General features: G+C 54.9%; 2 protein-coding genes across 2 annotated transcripts in view; both read right to left on the bottom strand.

Moving 5' to 3' along the window:
• Positions 1–7,807, bottom strand: part of SLC2A5 (solute carrier family 2 member 5) — a 47,441-nt gene extending 39,634 nt beyond the window's left edge. The window contains exon 1 of the mRNA XM_032605647.1: positions 7,746–7,807. The gene's annotated coding sequence lies outside the window, so the exon portion shown is untranslated. The remainder of the gene's footprint in view (positions 1–7,745) is intronic.
• Positions 295–20,783, bottom strand: GPR157 (G protein-coupled receptor 157). Its single transcript, XM_032605661.1, has 4 exons — positions 20,257–20,783; positions 7,746–7,959; positions 4,197–4,391; positions 295–3,718 (listed from the first exon to the last, which is right to left on the bottom strand). The coding sequence occupies exons 1-4, from the start codon at positions 20,637–20,639 to the stop codon at positions 3,497–3,499; spliced, it is 1,014 nt and encodes a 337-aa protein (XP_032461552.1). The 5' UTR covers positions 20,640–20,783; the 3' UTR covers positions 295–3,496.
• Positions 20,784–21,751: the final 968 nt, after the last annotated feature.

The following is a 21,751-nucleotide window of genomic DNA, read 5'->3' on the forward strand; positions in this document are numbered from 1 at the left end:
AATTAAAATTTGAAAACAACAAAGAGTCTGCTGTATATTTTGGTAACAGTCCTTTATCAGATGTGTATTCCCCACCCCCCAATCCCCAGTTTCACTGAAAAATAACTGACACACCTCACTGTATAAGTTCAAGGTGTACAGTGTGAAGGCAATTCACATACACTGTGAAATGATGACACTAGGTTAGCATCCATCATCTTGTATAGATACACAGATGTGTCTTTTGCAAATATTTCCTTCCGGTCTGTGGCTTGTCCTCTCATCCTCTTGACAGTTGATGTATTTTTAGCTTTACAAAATCCAGAAAGTAGAACAAATAAACAAGGAACGCTTCTGGGAGCAAAGTTCCCAAGATGTAGCAGTTAAAAAAAAAAAAAAAAAGACTTGACGGCAGGGCTGCAGGGCTGCGAAGGTCTGCACCGAACTAGGCAGCTGGCTCCGATGGCTGGTTTTGGAAGGCTGCTTCCTTCAGAGAAGAGCCCTTGTGCCCCAGCAGTTCCCGGCCACCTGGGAGCCTTAGTTGCCACTGCAGAGGGTCACCGGGTGTCGGGATAGAATCATGCAAGAAGGGAGACCTGGTTGGTGGCCCAGTATCTGAAGTGTCTCACTCGTGAGAGCTTAGCCCTAAGCTGCGGGTCCTTGGAACTTGGCTCTGTTGACTCTCATATGGGACGGGGCCTTGGAATCTGCATTCTAAACACCACCACCCCTGCTCCCCAACCCAGACCAGGGATTCTATCAGGCAAACTCAGGAGAAGCTGGCTATACCAACCAGGTGGCCACCTACCCGACTGCATTTGCCCACAGAGAAGGACACAGACGTGGTCTCCAGGGCCCAACCGTGTGGAAAGCTCTGGACCTGCCCCACAGCACAGGCCCGTCTGAGCCGCACTGCCGACCCGCACCCACATCAACGGCAGTCGGTTTACCAAATACACACAAGAAATGTAGTTAAGTTAATTTAAAATAGCAAGACTTTGGCCTTGACCCAGACGGTCAGGGTGTGCCCTACAATTCTGCACGTGCACAAAACCTCCCGCGATGCCATTATGCCGAGACGGGAAGCCTGCAAAAACGTTCTTTTCTTGCTGTGGACACAGGCAGAGCTCTGTCTGCACCCTTAACCCTGGGCCAAATCATAATCTTTATTAAAAAACAAAAACAGACAGACACAACTCTGAAGCACAAAGAGGCAGAAAGTGTTTAGTAAACCTGAGGAAAAGACCAAGGTTCAGCAAGTGCCTGAGAAGAGAGGGGCTGGGGGCTGAGATGCAGCCCCTGTCCAGGCCGAGGTCCCACAGCTGTGCCCGGGGGGGTGAGGGTGGATAAACATTAACCACACTGGCCGAGAGAGAGAGAGAACCCACGGGCGCCCAGCCACGTGTAAAAGGAACGCGCTTTTGTCTGGCTCTGATCCGAGGCAGGAGACCCTCCTGGGCTTCGTGATGGTGCTGTTTGCAACGCTCCGGGCACCAGGATGAGCCCCTCCCCTGCCCGCACGTGTCCGCCACTCGCAGTAACATGTTCACCTGTTCAGTAACATGTCCGCAGAGACGGGGTGGGGAGCAGAGGGAGGGAAATGGAAATACTCAGCAGCGGCAACTCACAGGTGGAATGAGAATGTGAGGGAGGCCCGGGCACACGGAGATGTTCTTCTCTGAGCCCCGACTCCCTCTGCGGGTGTTTTCCGGCTGCAGCCGGTCTGGGGAAACCCAGGTCTCAGGCCTGTCCTTAGAGGCCATGCCCAGCGGGCATCGATGTTGCACCATCTGAGCCAAGGCCTCTGGGGCCCCCTTCAGAACAAGAGGTGTTCGAGCATCATTCCCCCAGGGCCCATATTCTAACGCAGCCGTGAGTCACCTTCTCTTTTGCAGCAAGCAACTTCCTGAATTTCTGCTCCATTCTAGAAGCTAACGTGAGGCTCTTTACCAGCTAGGCACCCATGATGAGCTGTAACGTCTTTAGGGGAACCCCAGACTCCCCTCACGTGGGCCATTTCTGTAAGGAGACCGCCTTACTGACAAGTAGCTTTCTGTAGGGCAGCCCAGAGCTTTCTTTGGATCCTAAAAGGATGTTTCACCTCTTGCTGATTTTCATAAAACCTTCTTTTAAAAAGGGAACCCAAAAGGAGCGTTTTGGACCTAGTTCTGTAGAGGACTATTACTTTCAGAGTCTCTTCCTATTATAGATTTTGCTTTTGAGAGTAAAAGAGGAATCAACAGTAGGGTGTGGCTTTGGTTTTAATCCAGAACCCTTTTACAGGTTCAGAAAATCAGTTTTGCAGAGTTCTCATGGGCCCCAAGGGAGGGGCACCTATCAGGTTAGTTGTACTTTTCTTCCCCAAGGCCCCGCACGCACGGTGACAGTTACACCTCCCACTCTTAGCCAGTGACTTCTGTGACTGAACAGAGAAATTGTTTTCTGACCTAAGATGAAAGGGTTGGTGGAAGAGTCATAGGTTATAGAGATACGGATGCTTCTTTTAAATCCGTTTTCTTTTACATCACCCCATGATGCATGCGTCACTCTCCCCAACCAATCCCCCAAACCTTCACCTTCAGGGAGGAATCAGTATTTGGGTGTTCCCTAACCCTCTGGTCGCCTTTCCTATAAAAAATTAACCTAGGAAGTGAATGAGCCAGATCCTTCCCTGACTCACCCGTTTCAGTCTTTACAAGAACAGACCCAAGTGACAGTGGGGCGTCTGCGGGGAATTCTGCAGTGGCCTCTTCCTGTCCTGTTCCAGCCCTTGCATTGGAGGAGGGACCTGCATTTTAATGTTAAGTGCCTGGGGGAGACAGGAGTCGGGATCCTGGCCTCTGCTTGAAACTCAAACACAATCCATACATCAAGGGCTGGCAGCCCGTGGAGAGAATTCAGGAGGCCCCAGGAGACCAGCTGCCCTGCAGCTGTGTGCGGCTGTGCTCCCGCTGGTCACCAGGGGGGGAACCTCCTGGTGAAAGGTAACTGGCCCTTTCGTTGACGAGCAAAGCCATCCGAGAAAAGCCAGGCTCTCGGGGGAATCTCAACGCCCTGACGAACCAGGAGTCTGCTCTGTGATACCTCAGTGGGGGCCACGTCGCTGGTACCCTCTGACATTTTCTTGAGGATGGGTGCCCAGTGTATATATATCTCTATGTGCTTTTCCCACCGGTGTGGGTCCCTCCAGCTGTAAACAGTGCTGTGTGGTCATGAGGCCGATGACGCCCGGACCGCAAGGCAACCTGGCAGTGATCAGGTACCACGGGTTTCCCTGAATCTCAGTGCAGCCCTCATGCTGACGAATTCCCCTGCGTGCAGAAGGATGCGGTGTGAGGGGGACGTGCTTGAGGGTCGAGGAGGTAGACAAGCTGAGTCTGCGCTGCTCCCCACGGGGCTCGAGCTTCGGTAGCCGAAGGCGGACAGCGCGGCTGACGCCCCGCTCCCTGCAGAGGGGACTCGGCGCCGCCCGCCCCAGGTCGGCAGCACCCACGCACAGAACTAGGGGGGCAGCAGCTCAGGTGCTTGGAAGTTCATCCGCGGCCCGCCTGGGCCCCTGAGACTCGCCCGCCCGTTGTGGAGGGCGCAGAGGCCTTGGGGGGCCCAGTGGGCTCTCGGCGGCAGCGGAAGCCTGAGGGCAGCAGCAGGAGCAGAGGGAGAGGAGACGAGTCCGGACGGTGCGGGTGCAGAGGATGAACGTGATGCAGTTGGCGCCCCCCTGAAAGGTGTTCCCGATCCCCTGGCAGGGAGAAAGGGAGAGGCGTGAGCGCCAGGGCCGGGGCGGGCCTGAGAAGCACACGCAGGGAGGCCGGGAAGTGCTGGGGACCCAGGACCCGGTCCTCCGCCCCTGAGGCTGGTCTGCGGGGGACCCTGTCCACGTGGGCCTTGGGCTGAGCACCGGGCAGGCCTGGACTTGCAGGCGTGTCCCCGGGTCTTCTGGGCTGGGAAGGACTCAGGGTCAGTCAACTCTCCCGGGGCTACTCCTAGGCCACTGGACAGCAACTCAACACCCCCGGGCTGCCCCCGAGCCACGCTGACCTTCCATCTTCTCTCATCAAGGCTCCCTGTGGGGCAGCGAGCAAGGCGAGGTTGGGCAGAGCCCCCCGCCTGCCTGCCTGCCTGCCTGCCGGGAACAGGGATCTGACCCTGCTGACCCCGCGGTGGGCCGGGAGCCGCGAGGGCGGGGCGGGGGCGGGGCGGGGGCGGGGCAGACCTACGTGCAGAACCACGAGCACTGGCGTCCGCACTGCCGGGGAGCCACAGAGGGTCAGGACGAACCGCACGGTGCTCCAGATCCGGAGGCAGACGAAGATGAGCGGGATGAGGGCCAGCTTCTTATCGGCCGCGGAGGTGCGGCGCTGGAGCTGGTGCGCCTGGGACACGAGGGGCCGGTACTCGGAGAGAGCCTCACGCTGCGCGAGGAGCACACAAAGCAGACGTGAGCGACGGGGCCCTCCCGCCCCCTCCAGCCCCACCGCAGGCTGCCCTCCCACCGGGACGCGGAGGTCGTGAGCCGCGCAGTACCTGAGGCCGGCAGCCCAAGTTCCCACCTCTGCCCGGTCTCCTCCATCCACTGTCTGCTCCACACCCCACGTGGGTGTCTAAAGCACGTCGGAAACTTCTCAGGTCCGACATACATGCGTGCTCCCCCAACTCAGCTAACGGGAGCTCCGTCCTTCCAGCCGTCCAGGCCCCAAACTTGGGAGTGGCCTTTGGTCCCTCTCTCTGTGCGACAGCTCACGTCCGATCCATAGGCAAGCCCTGCAGACCCTGCCTTCAAAACAGACCCAGACCTGGATGTCCACTGCCACCGCCACCACCCTGGTCCAAGCACCATCACCCCTTCTCTGGGGAGTTGCCACTGCTTCTTCACAGGTCTCCCTCTATCGCCCTGACCACCCCACCCCATCCCCAATGCAGTCTTACTCTCAACACAGAAGCAGCGTGGCTCGTTGAAAACCTAAGTCGGATCAAGCCAGTCTTCCACTCAAAGCTCTTGGTGTCTTCCCATTTCACATGTTCCTTACGATGTCCCCAACCCTAGTCTAGCTCTGACCTCATTCCTGTTACGTACCCGCTGTTTACTCTTCTCCAGACACACGGGCCTCCTAATGCTCCAAACATGCCAGGCACACCCCACCCCAGGGCCTTTGCACAGGCTCCTCCCTCGAGCTGGAATGCTCTTTCCCAAACATCTACGTGGCTCACTCCCTCACCCTCTTCAAGTCTTTGCTCCAGTGTCGAATTCTGGATAAGGGCTATCCTGACAACCTATTTAAACTGCAAAGGCGTTTCCCAGGTGGTCCTGTCCCCACCTCCAGCTCTTTATCCTTGTCTGCTTCTCATAGCTCTTATCCTCCTCCTTCCTGGACACCATTCACCCTCGTTTATCAGGCCCATGGCTCACGGCCATCCTCCTCCAGAAGGCAAGCCTCCCCCTGCCCCCCGGCCCTGCTGTGTCCCCCCACCCCGCCGCCGGCCTGCCCCACAGCAGGGGCTCTGCCCGAAGCTGGGACAGGAAGAAAAGGTGAGCAGCCGCCAGCTTTGGTTTCCCCACTCCTCGGAATGCCCTTCAGTGACAGGAAAGGCAGTTCCAGACCACAACCGAACTTCTAAAAATAGATAAAAAAACACTGCTCCATAACAAAGATGTGTTTTTGAGCCTGGTCCTCTGTGGGGGACACTGAAGGCGCAGGTGAGGAGAAGAGCCACACCCCTTGGCATCTCTGAGCACCCAAGCTGCTGCAGCTCACCTGCTCAGAGCACGTGCTTCCTCCCTGGGGCCTTCAGCACCCAGAGACCGGCACCACCCACCCCCTCCAGGACCACATGGGTGGGCAGGGGAGCTGGGCACTAGCTGGGCGCTAGCCAGGGCTGCTGGTCCGCTCTTCCTCAGGGCAAAGCTCGCCCAGTTCATTTATTTTTAGCTCTCCCTCCTAGCTAGAGGCAGGGAACCACCCGTACATTCTCACCTCCCTGCTCACTAGTATTCCTTTTCTCTGGAAACACCCGCAGAGCTGTAGGAGAAGACCATTCTCACATGGGGGGGGTGGTCAGCCTCACAGGCAGGGCCCCAGGCTTCCTGCCCCCACTACAGGAAGGGCAGGGAGGCAGACAGACACACGAGGGACTCCCCTGGCGCTCCAGTGGTTAAGAGTCTGGGCAGGAGGGAGAGCTGGCGGTGCCAATTTAAAATCTGGTGGTTCGGGGGACTTCCCTGGCCGTCCAGTGGTTAGGACTCTGTGCTTCCACTGCAGGGGGCACGGGTTCTCAGGGAGCTAAGATCCCGCATGCCCTGCAGTATGGCCCCCAAAAAAACACCACACACACACACACACATGAAAAGGCAGCTGGGGGAGGGCATGGGGAGGTCCTGGGCAGAGCCTGGTGGGGCTCCTGGGAGCTTTCATCGGGGAGCCCGGAACCTTCCCAGGGCAACGGAAAAGAGGAGGTGAGAAGGGTAGCCCTGGCCCAGGCAGGAGACCAACTAAAAAACCCTAAGTAGACAAAGAGGATCTCAGACCCATCGGTAAGCCCTGCCAGCATCTCTGTCAACGACTCCAAGCTGAGCCAGAAGAGGGCGGCAGGGAGGGGCGAGAATCAGGTGAATTCTGGAGTAAAAAGAGAACCCAAAGTGTGCATCCCACATACAGGGTGGCGATCACGTGTCAGCTGCGAGGAGCACCCTACACACTTGGAAATGACCGCTGAGCCAGCAGCACACCCGAAAGTCAAAAGTTAGGGACATTCTCGCCTACAATTACAGCCTTGAAAACTCAGAGCAAAAAAGAAACACAGGCACTACACCAGCAGAATGAGCTTGGAAGTCTATCCCCAGAGCTTTCACGATGTTACTGCTCCAGCCCCGTTTCATCTTCCATCGTAATTACACTTCTCCCTCCTCCTAGGAGGGCAGGACCCATGCCTGAGCTCTCATTAGCATTCCCACCGACACACAGAGCTTTTGTGCATAGTAGATGCTCAATAAAAACACACTGAATGAATGGTTGAGCGGATCAACGGATGGGCTAACCTGAGGCTTTCTGGGGTAGCAGTTTGCTTGTGGCTAGGAGAAAGCCCATACTTTACATGTGCGGAACCGGTAGTCCAGAGCAAGGAACAATTTGGCCAGATCATCAGAGGGAAACCATTCTTTCCTAGAATTTCTGGCCAGAAGTCTAGGAGACTTCAGAGCAGCCCAGCCTATTGATTTATGAATTCCTGACAGCCTGAAAAGTCTACCACTTATAATATTTTAATCATCAAGGAGAAAGAAGTGAGTTATTTGTATCGCTGATTGTGAAAGCCTGTGGCCTCCTCTCCCCAGGGGCATGCCAGTTCAATTCTTAGTCGGCTACTGTTCATCTTTCATCCAAATTCCTCTCCAGGTTAAGCGACCGTGGTGATCTGTCCAGGAGGGGGCAGTAGAGAGCTGCGGCCCAGAACACAGGCTGAGCCTGCAGCCTCCTTGGCTTCACAGCAGGTCAGAGTTGGGCGAGTCTGGGGAGCCCCTTAACTTCGGTGAGCTCCCGTTTCCTCATCCACAAACGGAGGATAACAGGACCCGCTCCCGACAGGGCTGCATAATTAGCAAAGCAGTCAACCCACGATGCTTATTAATTCAGCGCACGTCACGGTGCCTGAGGCACAGCAAACCCTCCGTCACTCTGGTCGGTCACCAGTCCCGTCCCCTACGGCAGCCAAGCCCGACGCCGGGACATGGTGGCCACACAGAGCTCTGGGCCGGGGCCCCGTGGGGCACCTACCGCTCTGTTGATGTGCTTCCGGATGAGGAGGTAGATCACGGGCAGCGTGACGTAGGCGAGCATCTCCCACAGCTTCCCGGTCAGCAGCATCCACAGCACGCGGTCCTCCGCCTCCAGGTCGATCCAGCACCAGCCCACGGACACGTCCGAGGCGTCGTAGCCGATCTTCTTTAGCGTGACAGCCGCCACGGTGATGACCAGCGGAATCCCCCAGCTGAGGAATAAGGAGCAGACGGGAGGCGGTGAGGTCAGACCCAGCTCCCGGCAAAGCCAGCGAGGGTGAAGGCACCGGGATGCTAGGCAAGAAGGACGGTGCTCTCCCAAGCATACAGCAGACAGTGTTCCCGGAGAAAGGAGGGGCGGGAGTCCTCAAATCCCCCAACCCAGCCCTGCTCTGCCCAAGCCCTGCCAAGCCCGGGATGCCCTGGCCTCCCACCTGGACAAACCCTCCCAAGCCCTTGGAGGCCGGGGTCTATTTCAGAATTGCCAGGCTCCTCGGAGATTGGCGCTGGGATGCTGTGGCATCGGGACGGCCGGCTCCCTCCCGCACCGAGGGGCCTGTGCACTGGCCCGCAGACACCAGCCCACGCAGACAAGCCTCATCCACACACCCCGCCAACAGTCAGCCCCCCCTGGCCAGCCTGGGCCCAGGGGTGCACACACTGGTGGCTTGGGGTTGTCTGGGTCCCGTGCACCCACAGCAGGAACTAGAAGAGGGGCCCTGGGCTCCGGGCGGACACATCTCCTCGGTCCTGAGCCCTCCTTGCTCTATGGGAAGGGGCGGACACTGGCAAGGGTCCAAGGGGGCCCACTAAAGCACAAAGCCTGGGGCGGGGGCCACCTCTCAGTGCAGTGCTGGGCTGACTTTTCTAGAGTTTACTGCAATGGCAACACAGCTGGGATTAGGGCTGAGCCCCAAGGCCCCTCCCCAGTGGTCCCCGCACGAGTCTCCTCGCCAAGCCTTTTAAATCAGCCAGGGGGACACACAGAAGCTATGTGGCGGCCCGGCAGGGTGGTTAAGAGCTTGGACTGCGATGCAGCAGGCTGGGTCCGAGTCTCGGCCCTGCCCCACGTGGCCGCAACACATCCGTGTTTCTCTCCACAGAGTGGGGGTGATCGCGGTGCCTGGAGCAGAGCATCGTTGCTGGTTGTCACAAGAATAAACTCATCAGCGTTACATCTAGCATGCGGGACAGGGTAAGCGTGTCCGCATTTACGACCAACGTTGTCAGTGAGGCTTGTCCCCAGGTCCCAGGATCTGGGCCTGCGGTGTAGCCACCAGGGATGATGAGGCCTGCGCGGTCTCTGCCCCCAGGAGGACACACGGGCCTACGTGGTAGGTCAGCCGCCCAGAGAACAAGCAGTAAGTAAATAGGACAGTGTTATCAGGAAAACGTTTAGTTCAGAAACTGGTTCTGTCTTGAGGGCTCTGTGTAAGGAATATCGGCTCTTTCTGAAAGAAGGTCGTAGAACAATGATGAGGCCACAGTTGCACTTAGTCTGTTACCAAAACGAGGCTAGAAGGGCTGTGATTTTATAAGGTTCTCCAAATGCCGCAGGGCTGGGGACGAGGCAGGGCAGGGATGGCGAGGAAAGGGAGAAAGTCCGCTTCCTGGGCCCAGGAAAGACTTGGTACCTCCTCCCCTCACTGGCCTCTGCAGGAGGGACCAGAGCCTGGGGCGGGCCACTGGGTGCCACCCTGAGCTCTGCTGCCCCGACAGCCCAGCAGAGGCAGAAGCAGCACATCCTCCTTGAAGTCACAAGAGCACAGAAGGGGCCAAAACCCCATAGAAATTAAAGGATGGTGGGGACTTGCCTGGTGGCACAGGGGTTAAGAATCCGCCTGCCAATGCAGCGGACACGGGTTCAAGCCCTGCTCCGGGAAGATCCCACATGGCGTGGAGCAACTAAGCCTGTGAGCCACAACTACTGAGCCTGCGCTCTAGGGCCCGCGAGCCAGAACTACTGAGCCCATGTGCCGCAACTACTGAAGCCCCGTGCCTAGAGCCCGTGCTCCGCAACAAGAGAAGCCACCAGATTGAGAAGCCCGTGCACCGCAACGAAGAGTAGCCCCCGCTCGCCGCAACTAGAGAAAGCCCGCACGCAGCAAAGAAGACCAAATGCAGCCAAAAATAAATACATAAAATAAGTAAATTTATTAAAAAAACAAGGATTATGAGAAAGGTACCAAGTTACACTTCAAATGGATGGAGTGTGTCTATTTTAAATGTTTGTGCTACGAAAAGTTATTGATCTGGTGAGTTAATAGATATTAGTATCAAACCAAAGGGTTACTGTTTTAAAACTCACGCCATCCTGGGGTTTTAGGACAACACATGTCAGCTATGAGCTCCATGAGGCGAGGGCCATGCGGATTCACTGCTCTATCTTGGCATCTACACCAGTGCCTGGCACACGATAGGGGCAAGACTAGGACCTGCTGAATGAATGAGTGAGTGAATGAATGAAGTTTGAACCAAGTGAGACAGCTTTTCCCAATTTACTCTTTAAATATTCACTGCAAGGGCTTTACTGAAAGGAGGTGAAAGGCTTTTAAAGGGCTGAACCGGAAATCCTGAAGTTAGAGATGGGAGAGCAGTGCTTAGGGACCAACACCCGGCAGGACTGGAGCTGAGGATTCCCACCCCGCCGGGAAGGGAGAGCACAGGCTTGGCGGGAGGAAGCAGCTTCTTTCCCTCCTCAGCATCCCTACGGCCCCTGGGGACCAGGGCCCCTGGTGACAGCCCCACATTTCACAACTTTAGGTTTGTTGTACAGAAGCTACCCGGTGACGTATTTCCTCTGTGTCACTGGGCTGTACCTGGAGCTGAATCTGTGATGGAAAATTGCTAGAGGGGAGACCAAATAGATGGCTTTGAAAGGGCTCAGCACGTGGGTTGATCAATCAGAGCTGCTGTTTGAGCTCAAGCACAGAGAGCAGCTCTGCTGAGGCCAGAAGCTGCCTGGGGAGGTACCTGAGTGGAGGTGGAAGAAAAGGTGACCTCAGAGAGCAGTGGGAATGGAGTGGGAGGGATGGTCTAACAACCCCGCCAAGCAGGCTCCACCGGACTCGTAATTTACAGGTACAGACAATGGTGTGCTGGTGATGTTTTAACATCAGAAAGACATCTACGCACGTGTGTGTGCGTGTACGTACACAAACATAACTGATCATGAATTTTACTGATCTAAAGGATGTGGGGCACACAATTTGTAAATAATAATAAAATACACAATACTCCTCATCGTACATTCCACACAGCCAACTGATTCTCACAGGAGGCTTCTGTGGAGCTTTGCAGAACTCTGGTATCTGCAGCCAGCCTGCGGTTGCAGTCAGCCAATGAGAGCAGTTCCGTGATGAGAAGGGGGCTGACCTTTTCATTTTCCTTAATGACTAAGATGGAAGTGAAATGAGGAAGACCTGGGGGACCAGATGAGAGCTGGGACTTCACTGGGCCAACCTGACACGAGCAACCTCTCTGTGGATCAGGTAATACTTTTCCAATACTGGAAGAATGCTTCTTCTTTTTTCCTGCTCTGGGACATGGCCCCTTCGCATCACCTCCCCCTGAAATATGCGGCTTCCCACCTGCCCCGACGTGGCTGCCGCCAGGGCTTAAGTACAGAGACAAGAAACACTTTTGCATTTAATCTTTACTACAAACATTTCTCTATCACTTTCTTAAATCTAGAACAGGGGTCCAGCAAACTAGGGCCCTCAGACCAAATCTGGCCCAGTCTGTTATTTATTTATTTTATTTTTTAAATTGGAGTATAGTTGATTTAAAACGTTGTGCTAGTTTCAGGTGTACAGCAAAGTGAATCAGTTATACATATACATGTATCCACTCTTTTTTAGGTTCTTTTCCCATACAGGTCATTACAGAGTACTGAGTAGAGTTCCCTGTGCTCTACAGTGGGTTCTTATTAGTTATCGGTCTTATATACAGTCGTGCATATGTGTCCATCCCAAGCTCCTGATTCAGTCTGTTTTTTAAAATAAAGTTTTACTGCATACAGCCACACTCACTGGTTGTATATCATCCATGGCTTCTTCCAAGCTACCAGAGCTGAGCTGAGCGGTGGCACTGGAGATCGCATGGCCCACAGACCTGAAAATACTATTTGGTCCTGTACAGGAAAAGTTTGCTGACATCTGCTCTACAAAGCAACAGAAGTATAATTAGGGGACTTCCCTGGTGGCACAGTGGTTAAGAATCCGCCTGTCAATGCGGGGGACACGGGTTTGAGCCCCGGTCCAGGAAGATCCCACATGCCACGGAGCAACTAAGCCCGTGCACCAAAGCTACTGAGCCTGCGCTCTAGAGCTCACGAGCCACAACTACTGAAGCCCGCACGCCTAGAGCCCGTGCTCCCCAACAAGAGAAGCCACCGCAGTGAGAAGCCCGCGCACCACAACGAAGAATAGCCCCCGCTCACCGCAACTAGAGAAAGCCCCCACGCAGCAACAAAGACCCAACTCAGCCAAAAGTAAATAAATAAATAAAATAAATTTTTAAAAAAGTATAATTAGGACCTAAGGAGTTTTGAGTATGTTACTTTTGTTTTTAATGCAGTTTATATAATTTAATTTTTAACGATGTTCTATCTAACAATCAGCCCACAAAATGCCCTCAAATTTAACAACCGGGTCCCACAAGCCAGCTCCAGGCCACCACTGGACAGAGGATGAAAAGGATAGGGCGCTGAAGCTGCCCTGCCCCAGGCTCTCACCTATAGAGCCAGGAGAAAATCTCTCTGGTGACCTCAATACGCCAAGCTGTTCTCTGGCCAAGTGGCCACCCTGAGTTGTAGGCGGTGTCCAACTCTGGGAGGAACTCTACAAAGACATGTGTGACCTAATTCTCACTTTCCAGAAATGTCTACTGCTAATTTCTGACATGCACCACCTAACAGTTTTTTATCCCTCCAAAAAAATAAAAAGCAGCCATCAATCAAAAAACAAACAAAACCAGAAGTAAGATACAGCTTAACAACAGCACATGAGAAACAGACCAAGGGCTGTAGCTGACTGGGACCCAGAAGGTGTTTGGTCGGAGGGGTTGCCCTGATGCCCAGACGTGGGTGATGGAGAACGGCCAGCAAACTGTCCTGCCTCCGTGTGGACACCTGGGACCCACATTCTAAACCTGAGACTGTGAAGCTGGCACCAGAGCGGGCATGTGAGGACGTGCTGGGCCTGGAGCTGGGCCTCGAGTACTGGAAGACTCTTGGGGACGCCCAGCTAGCAGAGCAGACTCAGGCGGCTGAAGGAAAGGACAGGCAACCTGCTCAGTCCCAAAGCCAAGGGCTAAACCGGCAGCGTCCCCCATCAAGGGGAGGAAGCCATGTGACCACGTGCAGGGGATGCTATGAAAGGCACTGAGGAGGGACATGGTTAAAGCAGGTGACCAATGAGGCTCCTTCTCTCCAAACCTGTGATGCAGGTGGAGAAGAAGCGTGGCTGGGGTCACCTAGATGGAGGGGGCCTGCAGACCACTCTCTGAGCAGAATCCCCCACTTGAGGGGCTCCAAGAGCTGCTCCCAGAGGTGCCCAGGCCCCAGCTCTCACATGTGTTTGCGTGGAAACCGAGGCCAGACTCCAAGTTGGCTTCCTCCCCCTTCGGAGGCAGTTATAGGCTGAGTATGTCCCCTCCTGCCCCCAAATTCCTGTGTTGAAGTCCTAACCCCCAGTATGTCGGGACGCGACGTATCTGGAGACAGGGTCTTTAAAGAGGTGATTAGGTTAAAATGAGGCCACTGGGTGGGTCCTAATCCAATAGGACAGGTGTCCTTATAAGAAGAGGAGATTAGGATGCAGACACTCACTGAGGGACGACCGTGTGAGGACACAGGGTGCAGACGGCCGTCTGCAAGCCAAGGAGAGAGGCCTCAGCGGAAACCAACCCTGCCTACACTTGGATCTCCGACTTCCAGCCTCCAGGACTGGGAGAGAAGGGATGTCTGTTGTTTAAGCACCCCACCCAGTCTGCAGGCTTTGTTAGGGCTGCCACAGCAGATGAGGGCAGATGCTCTCTACCAACTCTGGGGGAGAGACATGCCAGGGCAGGGGATGGCAGCCCAGCCCTGGGACACCCCCTGACACCCAGACCAGCAGAGCTGGGGGCCCTCAGCAGGCTCAGGGGAGGGGTAAACTGACAAATGCCCTGCAGACTGGTCATGAGCGTGGCTTTTGGAACTTGACATTCACTTTGTTCTTCAGTCGCCCCATGAGAAGTTGAAGCACCGCAGGATCAGGCGGTCGGTGAGCAGGCCGCGTCCCACACCTGGATTCCGTGGCATTTGTCAAGATGACCACGAGAGGCGGCCGGTGCCCCCGAGAGCAAGGCTCTGGCTTTCCTTCAGAGTTCCCAGTCTGCCCAGCTGGGGATCTTCTGAAACAACCTGTCCCACTGGTCAGGGAGGGGGACACCTGTGGTGACAGAGCCACGTTCACAGTCAGGGCTGGGAACACCCTTCCCCCTCCGCACCAAGGGCTCAAGGTCTGCTCAATCCACCGCTGGATTCCTGCACTCCCCCCTTCCCCCAAACCTCACCCTTCCTACAGATCTCTGGTGCAGGGTGGCACCTGATGGGAAGGCCACAAGAGGGTCTTCTCCCCCAAACAGCAGAGCCTGGTCCACGTGCCTGGGGCCTATGCAAGGCCTTGAATGTGACCATGACCCCAAGATGCTCTGAGAACGAAACTATCTGGCAACCATGTGCCAGTTTTGAAAGCTCTGGGGAGCAGGGCAGAGCCGGGCCCGGGCCGGAGGGATGCAGCTGCAGGGGGCACAGCCTGGTGCAAGGAATCCAGGCCCGAGGAGGCCGCCTGGAGGTTTCTGCCCCTATTGTTATGGGTGGGGCAGGGGGCAGGACGTGGGAGTTCAGGGTGTCAGGCACCGGCCAGGCCACCACGAGGTCGGTCGCTTGGTAGCCCTGGCCGCAGAGGTGGGGAAAGGCGTCCAAGGGAACTTCTAAACACTCAGCCCCTGGCACGGGCCTCTGCAACCCTGGCTCTGTGGGTGCCAAGGAGCACTGTGCAGCGCTCAGGGACGCTTTCCTGCTCACCTGGGCCCGGGGTAGACTCTGACTCTGCCCCGGCAGGGTCAAGGGGCAGCCTCTGGTGCCGCAGCGGGTGTCCCACGGACACGCAAATGCAGCGCAGAGACCTCACTGCAGCAGGGCCCTCAGCAAACAAAGCCGGTTTAGCTCTTGTCATTTTGGGGAGCACTGTCTGACGTGGGGTGCTGTTCACACAACCACTGGGTTCACCCCCCATTCAGACACTGCCCACTTGGGGCCTTGTCACTGGGCCCCGCTGTGAGCGAGCCGGTGTCTGATTAGAGAGCTTGCAGGCTCTCCCCTTTGGGGCCCACGGGTCCCCTTTTCTCTGCGCTGGAACTTCCCAATCCCCACAGCAGGGGTTTTCGTGGTGAACTTGGGATGCCATAGACTTCTCTCTTCCTCCAGAGCCTCCAGCAAATGCCAGAGCGTGGGTGGCAACGTGGGCCTGGGGTCATGCCCACACCTATCCCCACTTCAGTGGAGCCAGAAGAAACCCAAAGGCTGCTCGAGGCTGCCAGCTCGGCCTGGGCTCCACTTCTGACGCGGCGAGGTGAGGCGCCCCAGCCTGACCTCCCCCCACGATCACAGGACACACCTGGCCCAGCGGTGAGGGGACAGTCCGTGACCCTGCCGTACTGGTTCAGAAGGAGCCCACCACCTTGCAGGGGAAGAGGGGCTGAAGACTGCTTTCGATAGGCAGGTCACCTTCTGCAGGGAGACAGAGCCGGTTTCCCTGCTTATCTTATCTGAAAGGAAATGACCCCGCCCATAGCCGGAGCAGGCTAAGATGCACAGCCCTTTCTTAGGTGAGAACTGCAAACACACGGTCACAAATGCTTCTCCACATGCATGTAAGATATGGGTACAGACTTAGAAAACAAACTTGTGGTTACCGAAGGGGAAAGGGGGGTGGACAAATTAGGAGTCTGGGATTAACATAAACACACACACTATATAAAAGAGAGAAACACCAAGGACCTACTGTATAGCACAGGGAACTATACTCAATATTTTGTAATAATCTCTAAGGGAAAAGAATCTGAAAAACAATATAAATATGTAACGGAATCACTGTGCTGTTCACCTGGAGCTAACACGACATTGTCAATCAACTATAGTGCAGTCCATCACTAAAATACGTGGTGTCGGGACCGTGCCGTCTCCACAGCTAAGACACAGTAGAAAGGGACTTATCGCAGGGCTTTCCCTGAACACAGAATATTCTCACACTTGGAAAATGCGGCAACATCTGGAAGAGTCACCGCAGAATGCTGTCGGAATCAGGGGATGGGAAAGCCTTGGATGAGACTTCGAGGAGTTCCAGGAGGTGAACGGGCAGATAACACCTTGACCAAGCAATCGCAGTGAACGGCACCGGGAACGGAACAAATCCAAGTCGCCAGCCGCCACCAGGTAGGAAGCGAGAACAGGTTTCTGTGAGATTCCAGCCCAAGGTGCAGATCCTGAATCCACTCCCGAGGAAGCATCAGGCAACCCAGGTGAGGGAGGACATCCTACACGGTAACGGGCCTGTACTCTTCAAAAACACCAGTTGTGAAACACCAAGGAAGATGGAAACACTGCTCCCGACTGAAGGAGGATAAAGAGACGTGAAAACAAAGTCCCTTTGCCATCGGCGACCTTAATAGACAACTGGCAAAACCTCAACAGATCCACAATCAGATTTTGTTTTTTTTTTTTAGTTGCTTTGCCTTTTTCCTTCTTCACAGGACACAATCAGATATTGGCACTGCTCCACGTTCCTCTCTGCTTTGGGGAAGTGTACGTGGTCACGCAAGGGACTGTCCTTGTCTTTTGGAAATAAATGCACACTGAAGGATTTAGGAGTTGGGGGCATCAGGTCTGTAACTTACTTTTTTTTTTTTTATTTTATTTTTGGCTGTGTTGGGTCTTCGTTGCTGCACATGTGCTTTCTCTAGTTGTGGCGAGCAGGGGCTACTCTTTGTTGCGGTGCGCGGGCTTCTCATTGTGGTGGCTTCTCTTGTTGCGGAGCACAGGCTCTAGGCGTGCGGGCTTCAGGAGTTGCAGCACATGGGCTCAGTAGTTGTGGCTCACGGACTCTATAGAGTGCAGGCTCAGTAGTTGTGGCGCACGGGCTTAGTTGCTTCCCGGACCAGGGATCGAACCGTGTCTCCTGAATTGGCACGTGGTTTCTTAACCACTGCACCACCAGGGAAGTCCCTGTAACTTATTCTCACATGGTTCCAGGAAAAAAATAATTGGAGAGGATAAGTAAAGCTAACATGGTAAAGTGTTAATGATGGGGGGAATCTGGAAAGTTAAAAATAAACGATTGTTGAATTATCTCTGTTTAAAAAATTATTATCAAGGCCAAGAGACAAGATGGAATCCTAAAAGGGGCACTGACCTTGAAGTTCTAACGCTGAGCCTCCTGCTAACAGCTCTGTGGCCTTGGGAAAGTCTCATCAGCTGTGGCTGGAGGGTGATCATCTCTGGGTGAGTCCCCTGGCTTATGCAGGATCAAAGCCTGATCCTTGCAAGACCTCTGGAGCCTGATGCGGCTTGTGATGCCAGGCAATTTCTCTGAGGATAAAGTCTAAGCTGCCCTCCTTCCCCAACGAGATAAAAGTCTTTCCGTAAAGGAAACTATGTCAGGCGTTATGATGGGGTCCCAGGGGCCATGCAGGCGCTTTGTGGGAACTTGCCTGCGACTCTCTCCAGCCTCCTGCGGTGCATGGCTGCATTTCGTTTTATAGATGGCTTTTCCCACTTAACGTTGTATCATACCGTTTAAAAAATATACGACTTATAGAGTTCATGGCCAGTATTTACTGGCAGCATGACAGTTCTGGGTGGGGTGTAGTCTATAACTTACTGAACCCCGACTTTTTGAACATTTAGGTTGCTTTCAAATTCTCATCACTGTGCTGGCTAACACTGCCACGCAAACTCCTTTGTACATCCAACTTTGCATGTAATTTGGTTTATCGCCTTAGACTAGATGCCTACAAATAGGATTGCTGGGATCGAGGGGTATGAACCAAATATTTTCTACGTGGATTATTCCCACTTACATGGCCAATAATAATGTTTATCACATTAGTATCCTGCCTTACTATTTTTTTCCCTCTAATTTAATGAGAAAATGGTACCTCGCTGTTGTATTGTTTTGAGTATTCATGCTTTTACTATTTCGTCAGAATGTCCTTTGTCCGTTTCTCAAGGTATTTGTCAGTTTTTTTTTTAAAAAATCAACTCATAAGAACAGAGAGAGCAACCCTTTGTGTTGTCATATTTTAAAATATTTTCCGGGGGACTTCCCTGGTGGTCCAGTGGTTAAGATTCCGCCTTCCAGTGCAGGGGATGCGGGTTTGATCCCTGGTCAGGGAACTAAGATCCCACACGCCGTGGGGCAACTAAGCCCGTGTGCCGCAACTACTGAGCCCACGAGCCACAACTACTGAGCCCGTGCGCCACTAGAAAGCCTGCGTACCACAGCTAAGACCCGACACAGCCAAAAATAAATAAATATTTAAAAATAAATAAATAAAAATAAAATATTTCCCAAGACTGGAAGGTTTGAAGAACAGGACTGATTTGCAGTCATCTGAAATGGTTAGTGAGTGGGTGCCTGGGCTGCCAGAGGCTGAAGATGAGATTTCCCACGCCAAGAGGTCCTTCAGCAGCAACAAACTCGTCCTCCAAAGAAAGACACTGAAGAGTCCTTAGCAACACAGTCTGGGAGGACCTAGGTCAATACATGAACCTGTTGGACAGGTCTTACCAAGTCTCACACCAGCAACATGAGTGCTGACTTCTGACAGGGAGTAAACTATCAAAGTCCCTTTCTAGCTTGGATACAAGTAATTTTCTTTCTTTCTTCTTTTTTTTTCTTTTAAGAAGCAGGTGGATCACATTCAACAGACAAGACGAACAATTCGCTTCCCTTTTATGGCCAGAGAAGGACACATGGGCTTTCTTAGGAGGCTTTCCCTAAGCGTCACAGAAAACATCCCTAGAAGTGAAAAGAAAGGTTTCTTAGGAAATGTCTTTTCTATAGGAGCTGCACCATGTTCTCTTTATCACTTGAAAAATACATTGTATTCAGTATTTTTCAAAAGAGGGGGAAAAAGACAAGAGAATCTTGCAAAGAAAGTCTTGGGCTCCTATTCGAGTACACGTGAGTTCCACGCTGCCCACAGCCAACCAGCCTGCCAAGGACGGGGTCTCCGAAATGGTTGGTGGGATCAGGTTGGATGCGGGAGTGGGGGAGGCAGCCCCGCTCTCTGTGGGTCTCTGCAGCACCCGAGGCACATCTGAATGGCTTGCTACAAACATTTTGACTTGAACAGCCGAGAAGCAGGCCGTTTAGTTTCCCAGGGACCAGCTGGCCTCCATCCAACAGCTCTGAGACCTGGAGGTCAAGTGACTATTGCAGGCTTGTGACCTCACTGTTGTGACACCCAGGTGACCTGTCTCTACCAAAGTGCTGACTATCTTCAGTCCCTTGGAAAGAACTCAAGTATTTAACAGAGAGGACCTATAATTAGGGCAGCATTTGGTACTCTTATCTGGAGGAAAGAGAAGAGGAAAGAGGCTCTATAAAATTCCTGCCTTGGGTTCACCAGAGGACACCACCAGATGTTTGAATCTTGAAATTACACCAGGAAGGGGCCAACCTTCTTCCATAGATGAGGGTTGCTTGGATGAGACCCTTCAATGCCAGGGCAGGACAAGGCCTCGGTTTTCTCTGCTCTCAGAGACTCCAGGCCGCTGGCTGCCCTCTTCCAGACCAGCCTCTGCCTCTGACCTCAATCTCAGAGTTGCTGAACTCTGGAAAGAAAGTAAGATCATCTAGAACAGAGATAACAAGAGATTGGGGCCTAAGGTTTAGAGATGAGCAAAGATAAACAAGACTGTCCTTCCTAAATTTTACAGCTGAAGCACTGCATCTGGCAGAGGGCTGGGTGGACGGCAGCCTGAGAGTGGCTGAATGCACCACACCTAACTTATCTCCCAGCCTGACCAGCTGCTTCCCCCGATCCCCATGGTCAGCAGAGATGGCAGGAACACACTGAAGCAGGAGGCCAAGGGCCCAGAGTGGCCTCGCCAGCTCTCCAGGTGCTTCCAAGTTACCAGGGCCACGCTCTGAGGGCGAGCTCTGGCCCCTCCCACCCTCCAGGGGCTGCACTGAGGCGCCCACCTCACTGGGAGGCTATGGCTGGGGCCGCCTCAAAGGGGCGCCCCCTGCGGCGATGTTCAGGACAAGTTCATCTCCCAGGCAAGCCTAGCATCATTCTGCTGGCCCAGGGCTGTCCCGGGACATGCCCGCTGGGCGCCTGGCCAGGGGTCCAATCAAGACGCAGGGCCCAGAGGGTGGCGAGGGCCACAGGGGCAGCAGACAGGATCCAGGCAGGGGTCACTGGACCCGAGGGAAAGCAGCGTCGCCGCCACCCACCTGACGACGTGGAAAGCCCAAAGCAGGCGGCCGTCTCCGGGGCCGCGCGAGGTGCGGACGATGCTAAGATACAGGTAGAGGGCGATGGCCACCGTCCAGAAGAAGGAGCTGGTGTTGGCGAAGGTGGAGAGCGCGCCCTGCAGCACGCAGTCCCACGAAGGGCCCTCGAAGTCCTGCAGCACCCCGTAGAAGTAGGAGGCGGCCGACAGCAGGTCGGCCAGCGACAGGAAGAGCAGCAGGCGCCGCGCCCGGCTGCGCAGGTCGGGCCACAGGGCGTGCGTGGCCACCAGCAGGCCCGAACCTAGCGCGGAGAGCGCGCACGATAGCAGCACCACGGCGCGCTCCGACGGCACCAGCTCTGTGGGAGGTGCGGGAGGTGGCATGGTCAGGAGCGGAGCGGGCCGGGGCCGGGTCGCCGCTTGCGGCAGCCGCCGCCGCCGCCGCCGTCTGGGCACAAACCAACGAGCCGCTCACATCCCGGCGCCCGCCCCGCCCGCGTCTCGGCCCCTCCCGGGCCCTCCAGGTCCGCCGCCCAGCGGCCCAGCGGCCGCGCCCCGCCCCTGTTCCTAGGCCCCGCCCACGCCTCCCGCCACGCCCCCGCGCCCTCCACGCTCCACCCCGCGGCGCCCACGTCCGGACCCCGGCCGCGCCCCGCCCCCGCGCCCCACCCTCGCCCTCACACCACGCCCCTGCGTCCTCCACGCGCCACCCCGTGGCCCTCACTTCCCGACTTCGGACCCGCGGCTGGCCCCGGAGCCTTTCCCGCGAGCCCCACCCACGCCCCGTTGCCGCGCCCCTGTGCCCGCGTCCCTAGGCGCTCCCCGCAACCTCCGGCCCCATCCCCAAGTCCCCGCCCCTGACCTCCCACCACACCCCTGGCGCCCACGCTCCACCCTGCAGTCCCCACGTCTAGTCTGCAGCGCCGCATTCCTCCCCCCCACCCTCCACCCCCCGCGCATTCTCCAGAGGCCCCTGCTCTTGCCAGCCGACTAGGACGTTCAGTCCTGGGAAGGGATGCACTGACAGTTTGGGCTAATATTACCTTCTTTCTTTACGGCCAGCATGTGTGCGGGGGGTGGTGGGGGTGTCTTGTGGGGGTGGAGGCAGTCTTTCCACTGGTAGCAACAGCAGCTGTCAAAGTGATCCCCGTTCCTTAAGCAGCCATACCGGAGGTGTTCGCTGGTTAGGGTGGCGGTGGTTACTTCCTGAACGGGGTGTTTCCAACTTTTCTTACAATGAGCACGCTATTTTTTAAAATAAAGCTTATTGTGTGAAATTGTTTTAAAGGAATTGAAACATTAATTCCCAATTTTACTGGGTTTTCTTTTTTGAAAATTTCATTTTTAAAAATTTGGATTACCATTCACGTGCCGTAAAACTGACCCTTTTAAATGTACAATCAGTTATTTATAGCATATACACAAGTTTGTGCAACCATCCTCATTATCTAATTCCATAACATTTTTATTGCCTCAAAAAGAAACACAGTCGTGTC

This window comes from Phocoena sinus, chromosome 1 (assembly GCF_008692025.1).
Source record: "Phocoena sinus isolate mPhoSin1 chromosome 1, mPhoSin1.pri, whole genome shotgun sequence".
NCBI classification, from domain to species: domain Eukaryota; kingdom Metazoa; phylum Chordata; class Mammalia; order Artiodactyla; family Phocoenidae; genus Phocoena; species Phocoena sinus.

Coding starts and splice junctions, on each gene's coding strand:
- GPR157 (XM_032605661.1), bottom strand. CDS start 20,639: ATGCCACCTCCCGCACCTCCCACAGAGCTGGTGCCGTCGGAGCGCGCC. Junction 4,392..7,745: donor GGAAGCACATCAACAGAGCG/GTAGGTGCCCCA, acceptor CTCCTCGCGCAG/CGTGAGGCTCTCTCCGAGTA. Junction 3,719..4,196: donor CAGTGCTCGTGGTTCTGCAC/GTAGGTCTGCCC, acceptor TCTCCCTGCCAG/GGGATCGGGAACACCTTTCA.